The sequence below is a fragment of the Saccostrea cucullata genome, unplaced genomic scaffold (genome assembly GCF_032062105.1).
Source record: "Saccostrea cucullata isolate Sc308-1 unplaced genomic scaffold, CSIRO_AGI_Scuc_v1 ctg9, whole genome shotgun sequence".
NCBI lineage: Eukaryota > Metazoa > Mollusca > Bivalvia > Ostreida > Ostreidae > Saccostrea > Saccostrea cuccullata.
Genome location: NW_026935030.1, coordinates 611,500 through 624,105, shown reverse-complemented (window position 1 = coordinate 624,105; position 12,606 = coordinate 611,500). Strand labels below are relative to the sequence as shown.

At 33.0% G+C, this 12,606-nt stretch overlaps 1 protein-coding gene and 2 long non-coding RNA genes across 5 annotated transcripts; 1 reads left to right on the top strand and 2 right to left on the bottom strand.

Moving 5' to 3' along the window:
- Positions 1–641: 641 nt before the first annotated feature.
- Positions 642–3,394, top strand: LOC134241729 (uncharacterized). Of its 3 annotated transcripts, XR_009986718.1 has the most exons (5): positions 642–729; positions 872–969; positions 1,546–1,692; positions 2,217–2,282; positions 2,424–3,394. XR_009986718.1 is itself a non-coding variant. In XM_062723754.1 (4 exons), exons 3-4 carry the CDS (start codon positions 1,683–1,685, stop codon positions 2,975–2,977), a joined length of 564 nt encoding a protein of 187 aa, XP_062579738.1. In that variant the 5' UTR covers positions 642–729; positions 872–969; positions 1,546–1,682; the 3' UTR covers positions 2,978–3,394. The 3 variants fall into 3 exon arrangements, 2 of the variants coding, with proteins under 2 accessions (XP_062579738.1, XP_062579739.1); XM_062723754.1 differs by lacking the exon at positions 2,217–2,282; XM_062723755.1 differs by lacking the exon at positions 2,217–2,282 and having other exon boundaries at positions 866–969.
- LOC134241730 (uncharacterized) lies at positions 3,294–8,514 on the bottom strand. Its single transcript, XR_009986719.1, has 6 exons — positions 8,423–8,514; positions 7,919–8,033; positions 5,817–6,063; positions 5,363–5,502; positions 4,017–4,212; positions 3,294–3,834 (listed from the first exon to the last, which is right to left on the bottom strand). It is a non-coding gene; the product is annotated as an uncharacterized LOC134241730 (long non-coding RNA).
- A 4-nt stretch (positions 8,515–8,518) lies between these two features.
- LOC134241732 (uncharacterized) lies at positions 8,519–11,096 on the bottom strand. The gene is made up of 3 exons (XR_009986720.1): positions 10,835–11,096; positions 8,785–8,853; positions 8,519–8,549 (listed from the first exon to the last, which is right to left on the bottom strand). It is a non-coding gene; the product is annotated as an uncharacterized LOC134241732 (long non-coding RNA).
- Positions 11,097–12,606: the final 1,510 nt, after the last annotated feature.

Here is a 12,606-nt window from a genome sequence, read left to right as displayed (position 1 = left end):
TTGACTGGCTCAAAAGATCAAATTACGGACTTGTTTTCTTTCAAATTTTGTATGAATGTAATGATTATAATCTTCTACTGTATAAATTGCTCTTTTTGTGGTAGTAAGGTGGCGATTTAAGAGATGGCAGGACGAATAACCCGCTCGTAACATGGCTCTGTTTCGCGTTAACGCCATCGTCACGGTTGATTGAAAACCATTCCAGACCCTCTTTGACAACGGGTAACAAGTTTTATTGGGAAAAAATTACAAGAAACAGCTTATTAAACCGTTATTGCCTTTTTCATAAATTAGGCAATTCGAAAACAAGACCCCAATGAACTTCCGTAAACTGTGCCAAAATTGCAAAAAATTCATAATGTCTCTTAATATTGAAAAACGATGTCCATACCTCATATGCATCAAATAATGCAACAAGAATTGTTGACAAACTCGTTGTTATCAAACTGCACGTGCTTTGGGCTTTTTAGCGTTTTCCCTATGTGACGTCATAAATTTTACGGTTGAGTAATTCTGAATACTGATTTTGGTGCACACTGACTAAATTTCTCTTCTGACCAATTTTTGTAATTTTCGGTCATGTGGTCAAATTTTTTCCGAACATTTTGCTACCCTGCGTTTCTTTTTCCTTTCAGTATACAACTGGAAAAGGAATTGCTTGCCCTAAAAATAGAGTCTAGTAAAAGGAAGCCAATATCAATCCACGATATTAAATACAACGAAGAGAAGGTACATTTAAAGGAATTCCAATTGTGATTTCCTATTTCCTAACAATTTCAGTTACTGTAATAAAAACTTGTTGCCATTGAGGGATGAACATCTTAGATTGACTGTTATGTTAACATATTTTGTTATTATTTGGGAGTGTTAGGTCTCTGATCAGCAGGGGCATTTTCTCTATATAAGAAGAAAATGGAGACTCCCTACCCACCCGATGTATTTTGTCGGACAGTTTTCTGTACATTGCAGGTAAATTTTTTATTTATTAACTTTCCAGCCTCTTATTGTATAGTACATTTTGGGGTTTGAAGTCAGTTTTTGCTTTTCTTTAATTTTTAAAAAAAATTATTTAAATTCTCCTTTTCTTAGAATAAAATTCAAAAAGTAGCTTCTGATTGTAAAGTATAAGACTACAGACATTGAACTTTGATTTGTTATCAAAAGGATTGATTTAAACTTGTCTAAATTAATTGTAAACAAAAATAAAAGGGGGCACCTGCTATTTCTTTAAGCGTTTTTCACTGGGGGGTGGGGAAACTTTTTTGTACATACTTGAGCAATAGGAGGGATTAGATAAGAATCAATTAGTATATCAGAGTCTTAAATAATATCCTTTGCATAAGCATAAAAAAATTCTATATCAGTCTTTTTAAAACCTTTGAATTTTGCTTAATTAACTACGATTTATCCAATTTTGGAGCTTTTTACCTAATTCTGGGTAGAATCCACCCTTATGAAATTATTGACTCAATTTTGACTTAATATCACTTTATTAACATTAAAGCACAAAAACAATTCATTGTACAAATATTTTATTTCTTACAGTCACCAATATATCCAAATATCATCACCGGCCCAGACGTCATTCACTCCTTTGAATTGTGCTGGTAGCAGTAAGGTGTCATCATTTGAGATGGTCACAGTATCCAATACACTGAAGTCACAGGACTCAAATTTCATACATGTTCACAGGTAGGTGTATAGTCTTTGAAATTACCACAATTGACTAATTCTGGGACAGGTAAGTATGTAAGTATAGGAATGAGAGCACCAAATCCCCGGATGCACACATGGCTTTGTTTGTTATGGAACATTAAACCGAATACTGAATGGGTAGGCGTTACGCCATTGGCTGAAATCAGGTATTTAATTGTTTTCATTTTAAAGTAAAATTAATGACCTTTGAAATAAATGATGGGATGAGGGAATATTACAGAAACTATAGAAATGCCAGGGAAGATTTTAGGAGTGGGGGTTGATTTTTTATGCCGCGTGTTCTTTACTGCGAATCTCTAAAAGTTGAAAATAACTGCAATTTTGACCTATAAACGCCATGGGACCATGTATTTTTTTCAGTATTTTTTGTTAGGGCTTAGAACAAAGTTTGAAATGATGCTAAAGATTTTTCTGAAATTGTCATAGTAAAGTACTGAGAGGGCCTAAGGTTTGTATGGAGTTCTATGGGAAAATAATTAGTGGTCTTTTCCCTATACAAGATGCTGTCTGATGGCGTAGTGTAGAATGTAGCGTAGAATGTTTTCCAAGTCAGCTTAAATGCAAAGGTTTGTTTTAAAATTTATCATAATGACTTGCAAAAATTTAATGCAGTTAAATTTATTGTATTCTTGAAAGATTGACTGTAACACAATTTTTTTTACACAATTACAAATAATCAAATTAATTTTTTTCCAACTTTTTTTCAGGGTCTCTGCCAAAATCTTTTGAGGATTTTTCCTCTGCTAGAGCATCCATGGATGCAATTGAAACAATCCAGGACATCCCAACACATATGGATAATCAGGCAATGGCCTACAGTATGTACAAAAGTTGCCATACTTTTAAAGCAGTAACTTGCGTGCCTCCAAATGGTGCACTTACATTTTGCTCCATGCTGTACCCAGGTTCTACTTCTGATGTAGCTATTGTACGTCACAGCCAAGTTTTACGAAAGTTCAAAGCTGGAGACCTTATTTTGGTGGTCAAAGGTTTCACCATTCATGACCAGTTGCCCCAGGGTGTCTGCTTAATTATAAAAGCTCTTTTATCGACACGAGGCCAGTTTACCATACAAGAAGCAGCACTGTGTTACAAAATTGCTAAAGCACTTATTCATGTGGAAAGAGCCAACGAGAGGATAAAGAATTACGAGATTCTCCGTCACATACCATCTACTTACAGACCAATCTCAACAAAAATATTTCAACTCTGTTCTTGTCTTGTAAACTTGCAAGCTCCACTTTTGAAAGAAATTACTTAAAGATACATGTACTTATTATAAATTTGCATTGGCGTGTGACAGTATACACTAAACAGTGAAGATATTCATACCAAAGTGCAAGGGATAAGCAAATTTTGATTTGTTATCAATGTCAATGGTTATATATGTTAACTTTGTAGTATGTTGTAATACATATACTTCAGAAAATGAAAATCCCTTTTGTTAGCATGGATTTATTACAAGAATGTTTGGCAATTCCATTCTTCATTTGACAATATAATTTGGAAGAGGGTTTACTTATAATTTTAAATCTCTAGTTTAAAGTATATTTACCTTTAAAGCACAACTCAACAAATTCATGTTTTCAACAATTTATCTATTAAGAAAGACCAAAATGTTACATTTTCACTTTGAGAATAACATCTTCAATTCATTAATAAAATGATTCTAAATTTTGATATTCTTTTTTTATGTAGTACATAGATTTTATTAATCATCATTGCTATTTAAAATAGTCTTATAAGCCAGAAGTTTTATGATGGATTGTGACATATCATATCATACATTTATGAGACTTAGGAACATTCAACACATTTAACATGATTACCCATTTTCCATTGTTAGAAAATTCTAGAGGTACAAAACTAAGTGTCAAGAAGTTCAAACCAGAACTCAGTTTTCCATCAGTGCTGGAATGAAAATGTTAATGTAGAAATCTATCAGCTTTGGAACATTTGCTGTCCATTCAATGTCTTTTACTATTCTAATCACAATGCAGTCTACTCTTGTCCACACAATTAAGTCGCAGAATGTTTTGTTACATATGTGTAGCTGGCCTTGAATTTGATGATAGTATGGGTGACTGGTTTTCAGGCACAGGGTATCTTGTTTAAGATCTAAAAAAAAATCAAAAAACACTTAAGTTGTGTTATACCAGTACATATCCCCTCCTTTTTCAATATCTTCATACCATATTGAACAGCTGCACTTGTAAATTAATACATGTTTTGAAATCATTTACTCACCAAGATTTTTAATTTCAAAGTACTGGACAATACAGATTTTTAATGTTATTTACCTATGAAAAATCCTTCAAATTTTGTGCCCCATCTGCTACTGTTGAAGACGATGCTGTATATGGACACTTCACCTCTACAATATTAGGAATGGCGTCTTTGGCTTCTGGAGTTTGATAAAATACACTGCATGTTGGTGGTCGAACAACTAAGCCATCAGGTGAAGCTCCCAACACTCCGGATTCATGCAACCATATCCTTTTCAGAAAAAATTATAATACTACTGAATGCAAACAAACCATAATACAATTGATTTTGTAATGCAAACAAATTCTAAGTAGAGCTTTTATAATCCTTCCACTTCAAAAAGCAAATTTTCTGGAATATGTTGGTAACTGAATATTTATGCCCCGCCATGAATATGGCCGGGGCATATAGTGTTTGTCATGTCCGTCTTCCGTCCTTCTGTCCTTCCGTCCCACTTTGTGTTTAGCTCTGTTCAAAGCTAAGTTTCAAAGAAACTATCCAAGATATTTTCATCAAACTTCATATGCTGAGAGATATTGATGAGAGCTATGCAACTGCAATAACATTTTTTGACCTTGACCTGACTTTTCTTAAATAGTGTTTAGCTCAGTTTTAAACATACCATTCAAGATGGTGTTATCAAACTTTACATGTTGATACAAACTTGCATAGATGATGCATCTAGAGATGAACACTACCGGACATGCTTCGGATGCTGGATCTGACCTACATTTTCCAGATGAGTGACCAAATTAAAGTTTTTGGAGCAGGTCCATTCTTAAGGAACTATAAGCCCTACTTAGACCAAACTTGCTTGGATGATGCATCTAAGGATGGACACTACCAGACTTGCTTCGGATGCTGGATCTGACCTACATTTTCCAGATGAGTGACCAGGTTGAAGTTTTTGGAGCAGATTTATTCCTAAGGAACTATCAGCCCTACTTAGACCAAACTTGCATGGATGATGCAGCTAGGGATGGACACTACCAGACTTGCTTCGGATGCTGGATCTGACCTATATTTTCATTCCCAAGTAACTATAAACCCTACCTGAACCAAACTTGCGTGGATGATGCATCTAGGGATGGACACTACCAGACTTGCTTTGGATGCTGGACCTACATTTTTATTCCCAACTAACTATAAGCCCTGCCTGAACCAAACTGATCAAATTTTATACATGTACAAATTTCATGTTGCTTTACTAATATATCCTCGGCGGGGCATTCATGTCCTATGGACATATTTCTAGTTTTTTTTACAATTAGACTTCAGTAATTGATTTCTGTTTGTCACCAGGATAAGTCCTGCTATTTGTTTTGACACATTGAATGTAAACATGTCAGAGGTTGAATGAATGTTATTTTGTGCTGTATACCTGACTGCTCTACAGCTGCATCTAAGTCCTTTTCATACTTTCTCAAAGCATCATCTTCATGAGTGATACCCCATGCAACAGCCTTGATGGACTCCAGATTGTAAGCAGAAATCAGCTGTTTCTTCAGTGACAATGTCAATCTGGAGAAGAAAATATGATTTTTGGTTATTAATCTTATATTTCCTGCATCTTTATGTACAAATATCTAGTCATTACAGTCGAACCTCATTATCTCAAACTCAATGAGACCAAGAAAAATGTTGGAAATATCCGTGGATTCAAGAATAACACATAAAGAGTTATCAAGAATAAAATGTCCCAGTCTTTTATAAATGGTTTGGACTTCAAAATTACTGTGACATATCCATGAAATATGAGATAATGGGTTTGAGATAACAAAGTTTGACTGTAATTTTAAAAGTCTTTTTCGCAAAAATTTAATCACACGTCTTACCGCCTTTGCTTAGAACTGAGAACTGCACCAAAGTTGGAAGCTGATATGCTATATTTCCTTACAATCGACCACATTGGGTTGTTTCGTTGCCAATGCAGCTCTTTTAATGGATTCAGGGATAATGCATGCTGTAACCATACCATAGGGGTATCAGAATGAACATACTCTGGTGATGTTAACAGGTCTTCAATGAGAGGTACAGGTGGACCAGGTTCACATGGCTCTGGTTCAAGAATCCAATTCAATGCTGAAAAATTTCATTACTTGTGTCATTCTCAAAAATATCATCCATAATATCCATATCACATATACCAAGTATTTATATAAGAGTCCATACATTTCATTTTAGTGAACACTGTCATGGGTTTTTGTAATGTATGCATTACATATCAAATTTACAACTCACTTGCATATATTTGTTCAGAATTGTTCCTGTATATAATTTTGCACGTGGCATTCTTAGTGTGAAAATGCCATGTAAAAATTGGTGCAAATGTACAATTAATATTTACTTAATTATTAACAAGGTTTCATAATGACAGAGTATTTAAATAATAGAAGAATGATCTGATAATTCGCAAGAATATGAAACAAAATATTTTTTTTAATGCAATTGAATAATTTATTTTTCCTTTCAAAAATGTATGCTCATGTACAAAAATGCTATCATATTTATAATATTGTCTTTCCAATTATTCAAAGGTTGTTATTAATATTTATTACATAATATGTTCAAAAATTGGGCAACATACATAGCCAACTATATTATACTCCTCATCTTTGTACATTTGTTCACAATTAAAATTAACCATCGTTCAGTAACAAAATAACAGTTTCATAATACTCGTAATATAAAAATCAAATCAAACTTAAATAACAACAATAGTGACACCAAAATCATAACTTCCTTCTTATATTTTACCAATAAACCTTCCAAGGTGCAAAAAACACTGGTCACTTTCATCAAAGGGTCGGTTTAAAGCACTTCAAATATGAAGCAAATTTTTTAACAGCTGATTTATTTATATTTAATGATTGATCATTTTTAAAAAAAAAAAAAAAAAAAAAAGAGGCCCATGGGCCACATCGCTCACCTGAGCACTGTGGCTAGGAAAAAGTAAAAATTGGTTTTTTATTGAAAAGTTTAAATCCAAAAGTAGTCCCTTGACCAATCATGGCTTTGCTTTTCTTGAGAAGGTTATTTTTAAAGAATTTTCCTATATATTTCTATATAAAATTTGATCATCCTTTGTGGCCCCGTCCTACCCCCGGGGAACATGATTTGAACAAACTTGAATCTACACTACCTAAGGATGCTTCCATATAAATATGATCAATCAGGGTTTTGCTGTTCTTGAGAAGAAGATTTTTAAAGATTTTTCCTTTATATTTCTATGTAAAACTTTGATCTTCCATTGTGGCCCCGCCCTACCCCGGGGGTTATGATTTGAACAAACTTGAATTGACACTACCTGAGGATGCTTCCATATAAATAGGATCAATTATGGCTTTGTCATTCTTGAGAAGAAGATTTTTAAAGAATTTTCCTATATATTTTTATGTTAAACTTTGGTCAGCCATTGTGGCTCCGCCCTACCCCCGGGGGTCATGATTTGAACAAATTTAAATCTACACTACCTGAGGATGTTTCTCCATAAGTTTCATTTTTCCTGGCACAGTGGTTCTTGAAAACAAGATTTTTAAAACATACCATCAAATTTTCATTAATTCCCAATTATCTCCCCTTGAATGAGGGTGTGGCCCTTTATTTGAACAAACTTGAATCCCCTTCACCCAAGGATGCTTTGTGGCAAGTTTGGTTGAAATTGGTCCATGGGTTCTAGAGAAGAAGTCGAAAATATGAAAAGTTTACAGACAGACAGATGGACAGACAGACAAACAGCTAGATAGACAAAATGTGATCAGAAAAGAGCTAGAAATGAAACATTCCTCACCACAAAAGCCAGAAGAATATAGGGACCACCACCAGTAACATGTTTCTGGGAAGAACCAAACCATGCAGAGATAAATATCAATAGTCCTGAATCTTCGATGCAGGACCAAGTACGAGAATTGCTACAAACACTACTCCGGAGACTTACCTATTATCCTATGATGTAACGTACTTTGTCCACTGCAGCTGGTTCCCTCATAAGCTGGTAGCGAGGACAGTTCAGGATGTCCTGTCAACTTTATTCCTCAACTTCCTGTCTTGGACTGAAAAGCAATAAGTGGAAATCTTTAGTGTTGCCTAGTGACTTTGAATTAAAAAGAAAGTTTTTAGATTGTGAAGGGGGGGGGGGTACTGATGTTGTGCATTTTAATTAAATGTACGAAATCTGTATTTCACAGTTTAATGCATTCATGTATTTTGTGAATTGTCTTAGGATTCATGTAATAATTGTTGCTATGTATTATTAGTCACTAAATCTATTCAACTGCATGTGTAAATGGGGAAAATGTGGATATGTAAATGATGTATAATTGCAATGTGTAAAATGTGACATTTTCTTATATGAGGGAGTCTGTTCATGTAATTTTTTTTTCATTAATTATTTTATTTATCTTGATAAAATTATTTCAATTAACAATATTGTTTTTCTTACCAGTCTGATGAACTCAACAAAGGTTACAGAGGTGAATGGTAGAAATATGGGTATTACAGGTGTCAAAACTCTTCGTTGATGACAGACTGCATGCCGCATTTTGGATCTTTAAAAGGGGAGGCTACTCCTGAAATCAAAGAAATTGTCATAAAAATGAGTAACCTGATTTTCTTTAGGTCTCACACAAGGAAATAATTTCACTATATGTTACTATATAGCTTTAATTAAATAAATTAATTAACTAGACTCTCAGCAGATAATTCATGAATGAGAAAAAAGATTAATGCTTAGACAAAATTTGAGATCAGAAAAAATATACCCCTTATGCAGCTTTTAAGAAAGAAAATTGAGACTAAACATACCTATACCCCGAAATACACATGGGCAAACAGCCAACACACCATCAAGGAAGTTACATCGATCATGCGTACCTAAAAAAAAAAGAGTTCCCTTTGATTCAGTGGCACAATTCTGCTGATATGATATTCCTAGTGCATGAGTCCAACATTAAAACTGTAGACCTACGTAAAGTTCCTGAAAATGAAAAAAGAAAAGAAATATTATTGTCTCTATATACATCATACATAGAACTACATTTGTTCATTTTGATTGGCTATCTCCTTGCATAAGACCTTTAAGGGGTAATTTTATGATATTTACCATGTGCACTGATTGCCATAAAACTAAAGAAAAAATACCAGCCTTACAAAGTCACTTAACCATGACCTTTGACATACCTTACTAAGAATACCCTGGACAATTTGGTTTAACTTAAGACTTCTGAATTTTTAAATGCAGGTTTTGATAAATTAACCATTTAATATACTTATGAGCTCATAAAACTGTCCTTTAAAACTGTATGATAAAGAGTGTAAAAACTTTGAAACATGTTTGGAAAGTATTATCACACATGTGATATGGGATAAATTATCACCACAAAAAGATCGAAGAAAATCACTGCAGATATGCGACAATAATTCTTATCATTGTTTATTGTATGTCAAGTCTAGAATATGATATATCATTACAAATATTATGATTTTTAGCCGGGCACATTGCTCGTAGAGCAATGCTCAGCTATAGCGACGGTGAGCAACAGAAAATGCTGCTTCTTCACCGCCAAATTGAGTTTACGAGTAAAAGTATGGTACGTGACCAGCCGCTGTTGAGAAAACAAAATCACCTTAAGAAATAGTAAATTGAATATTTTTATCATAATATTAAATTGTTTAATATTTTTTCCTGGCTCCTTTGACTAATATTTTACAAAGTAATTCAACGGGTGCGAAAGGTTTTCACCAGGTATCCCTGTCTGCATCATATTCTATAAACAATATTATAATTAAAATTAGATGTTAGATCGGCTCGCATACTCAACACACTAAAATCTAACAAGTCATCCCATTGAGGGTCACGTAAGAGGTTAAATTCGGAACGCCTCAAGATTTATTTGCTTCAACAATATATGATGATTTTGCCAGCTGCGATTTGATTAATTGATAGAATTTGACCTCTGACGTGACCCTCAACGGGATGTTGTTAGATGTTAGTGTAGCGAGTATGCAAGCGGATCTAACATCTAATTTGAATTAGATTGATTCTATAAATAAAGGTTGTACTATCAGGCTAACACAAATGCAGGGAACATCATTAATGACTAGATGCAAATCTCACCGCTGAGGACACATCAGTGCAGAGACGTTTGACCTTAATCTTGCTGCATCGGTGTTTATTTACTTCTGTTTGTATATAAAACCGGATTACCCCGAAATGATACGTGATAAATATTTTTCGCTGTTAATTTCTAGCTATATTTTATTTTATTTTTAAAACTATTTAATATTATACATGCCATTGAGATATTTTTGTGTGTATTACATATTCTCTAAACGTCTGAACGTGATTTTAAACTGTCACCACAGTCCTTGTTCATTATCCTGTAAATGAGCCCGGCTCAATACATTTACTATAAAAATAATTGGACAAATTTGTGAATGACAATATTCAATGATGCATAGCAATTAATCTTTTCCTGACATTCACCTTCTCCTAAAAATTTGTCGTGTTATTTATTTATTTATTGCAAAGTCGTCCCTGGACTAGTGCTACGGTCAATGCAGCTGCAATGGGCCATGCAATTTCGAACCCTGCGTGGTGAGAGTTTGTCCCGAGACACAGCTAGATTATTCTAACTAGCACCAATATAGAATGACTCATACCGATTAATCAACATCACTACAATATGAGGACGTAAAAATAGGATAAAACATCCTTTAGTCCAGCAATAACTGAATAAGCCACTAAATTGTTTTTGATGTACCTTCAAACAAATCAAATTAATGTTCTTGATTCCCACTTTTCACGTTATGACTGACTTAGTGCTTCTTGATACCAAAACAATTTTTCTATTACCTATAATTTTGACTTTAGGTTGAATTCGCCAATTTCATGCTTGCGAAGTTGTGTCAATGTGTGCATTACGACCGCTCCGGCTACTTTCGTTATTTCTAACCAATGAAAATTGTCCTTACTTTTCTGTTGCGTCATGCAATTTTATTGCACGCATCACTGAATTGTAGAACACACATCACAAGATTTCGAATATACATCACAAGATTATCGAACATACATCACAAGATTTCGAATATACATCACAAGATTTCGAATATACATCACAAGATATTGAATATACATCACAAGATTTCGAATATACATCACAAGATTATCGAACATACATCACAAGATTTCGAATATACATCACAAGATTTCGAACATACATCACAAGATTATAGAATATACATCACAAGATTTCGAATATACATCACAAGATATTGAATATACATCACAAGATATTGAACATACATCACAAGATATTGAATATACATCACAAGATTTCGAATATACATCACAAGATTTCGAACATACATCACAAGATTATAGAATATACATCACAAGATTTCGAATATACATCACAAGATATTGAATATACATCACAAGATTTTGAACATACATCACAAGATATTGAATATACATCACAAGATTATAGAATATACATCACAAGATTTCGAACATACATCACAAGATTATAGAATATACATCACAAGTTTTAGAATATAAATCACAAGATATTGAATATACATCACAAGATTTTGAACATACATCACAAGATATTGAATATACATCACAAGATTTCGAATATACATCACAAGATTTCGAACATACATCACAAGATTATAGAATATACATCACAAGATTTCGAATATACATCACAAGATATTGAATATACATCACAAGATTTTGAACATACATCACAAGATATTGAATATACATCACAAGATTATAGAATATACATCACAAGATTTCGAACATACATCACAAGATTATAGAATATACATCACAAGTTTTAGAATATACATCACAAGATATTGAATATACATCACAAGATTTTGAACATACATCACAAGATTTTGAATATACATCACAAGATTTCGAACATACATCACAAGATTTTGAATATACATCACAAGATTTCGAATATACATCACAAGATATATACATCACAAGATATTGAATATACATCACAAGATATTGAACATACATCACAAGATATTGAATATACATCACAAGATTTCGAATATACATCACAAGATTTCGAACATACATCACAAGATTATAGAATATACATCACAAGATTTCGAATATACATCACAAGATATTGAATATACATCACAAGATTTTGAACATACATCACAAGATATTGAATATACATCACAAGATTATAGAATATACATCACAAGATTTCGAACATACATCACAAGATTATAGAATATACATCACAAGTTTTAGAATATAAATCACAAGATATTGAATATACATCACAAGATTTTGAACATACATCACAAGATATTGAATATACATCACAAGATTTCGAATATACATCACAAGATTTCGAACATACATCACAAGATTATAGAATATACATCACAAGATTTCGAATATACATCACAAGATATTGAATATACATCACAAGATTTTGAACATACATCACAAGATATTGAATATACATCACAAGATTATAGAATATACATCACAAGATTTCGAACATACATCACAAGATTATAGAATATACATCACAAGTTTTAGAATATACATCACAAGATATTGAATATACATCACAAGATTTT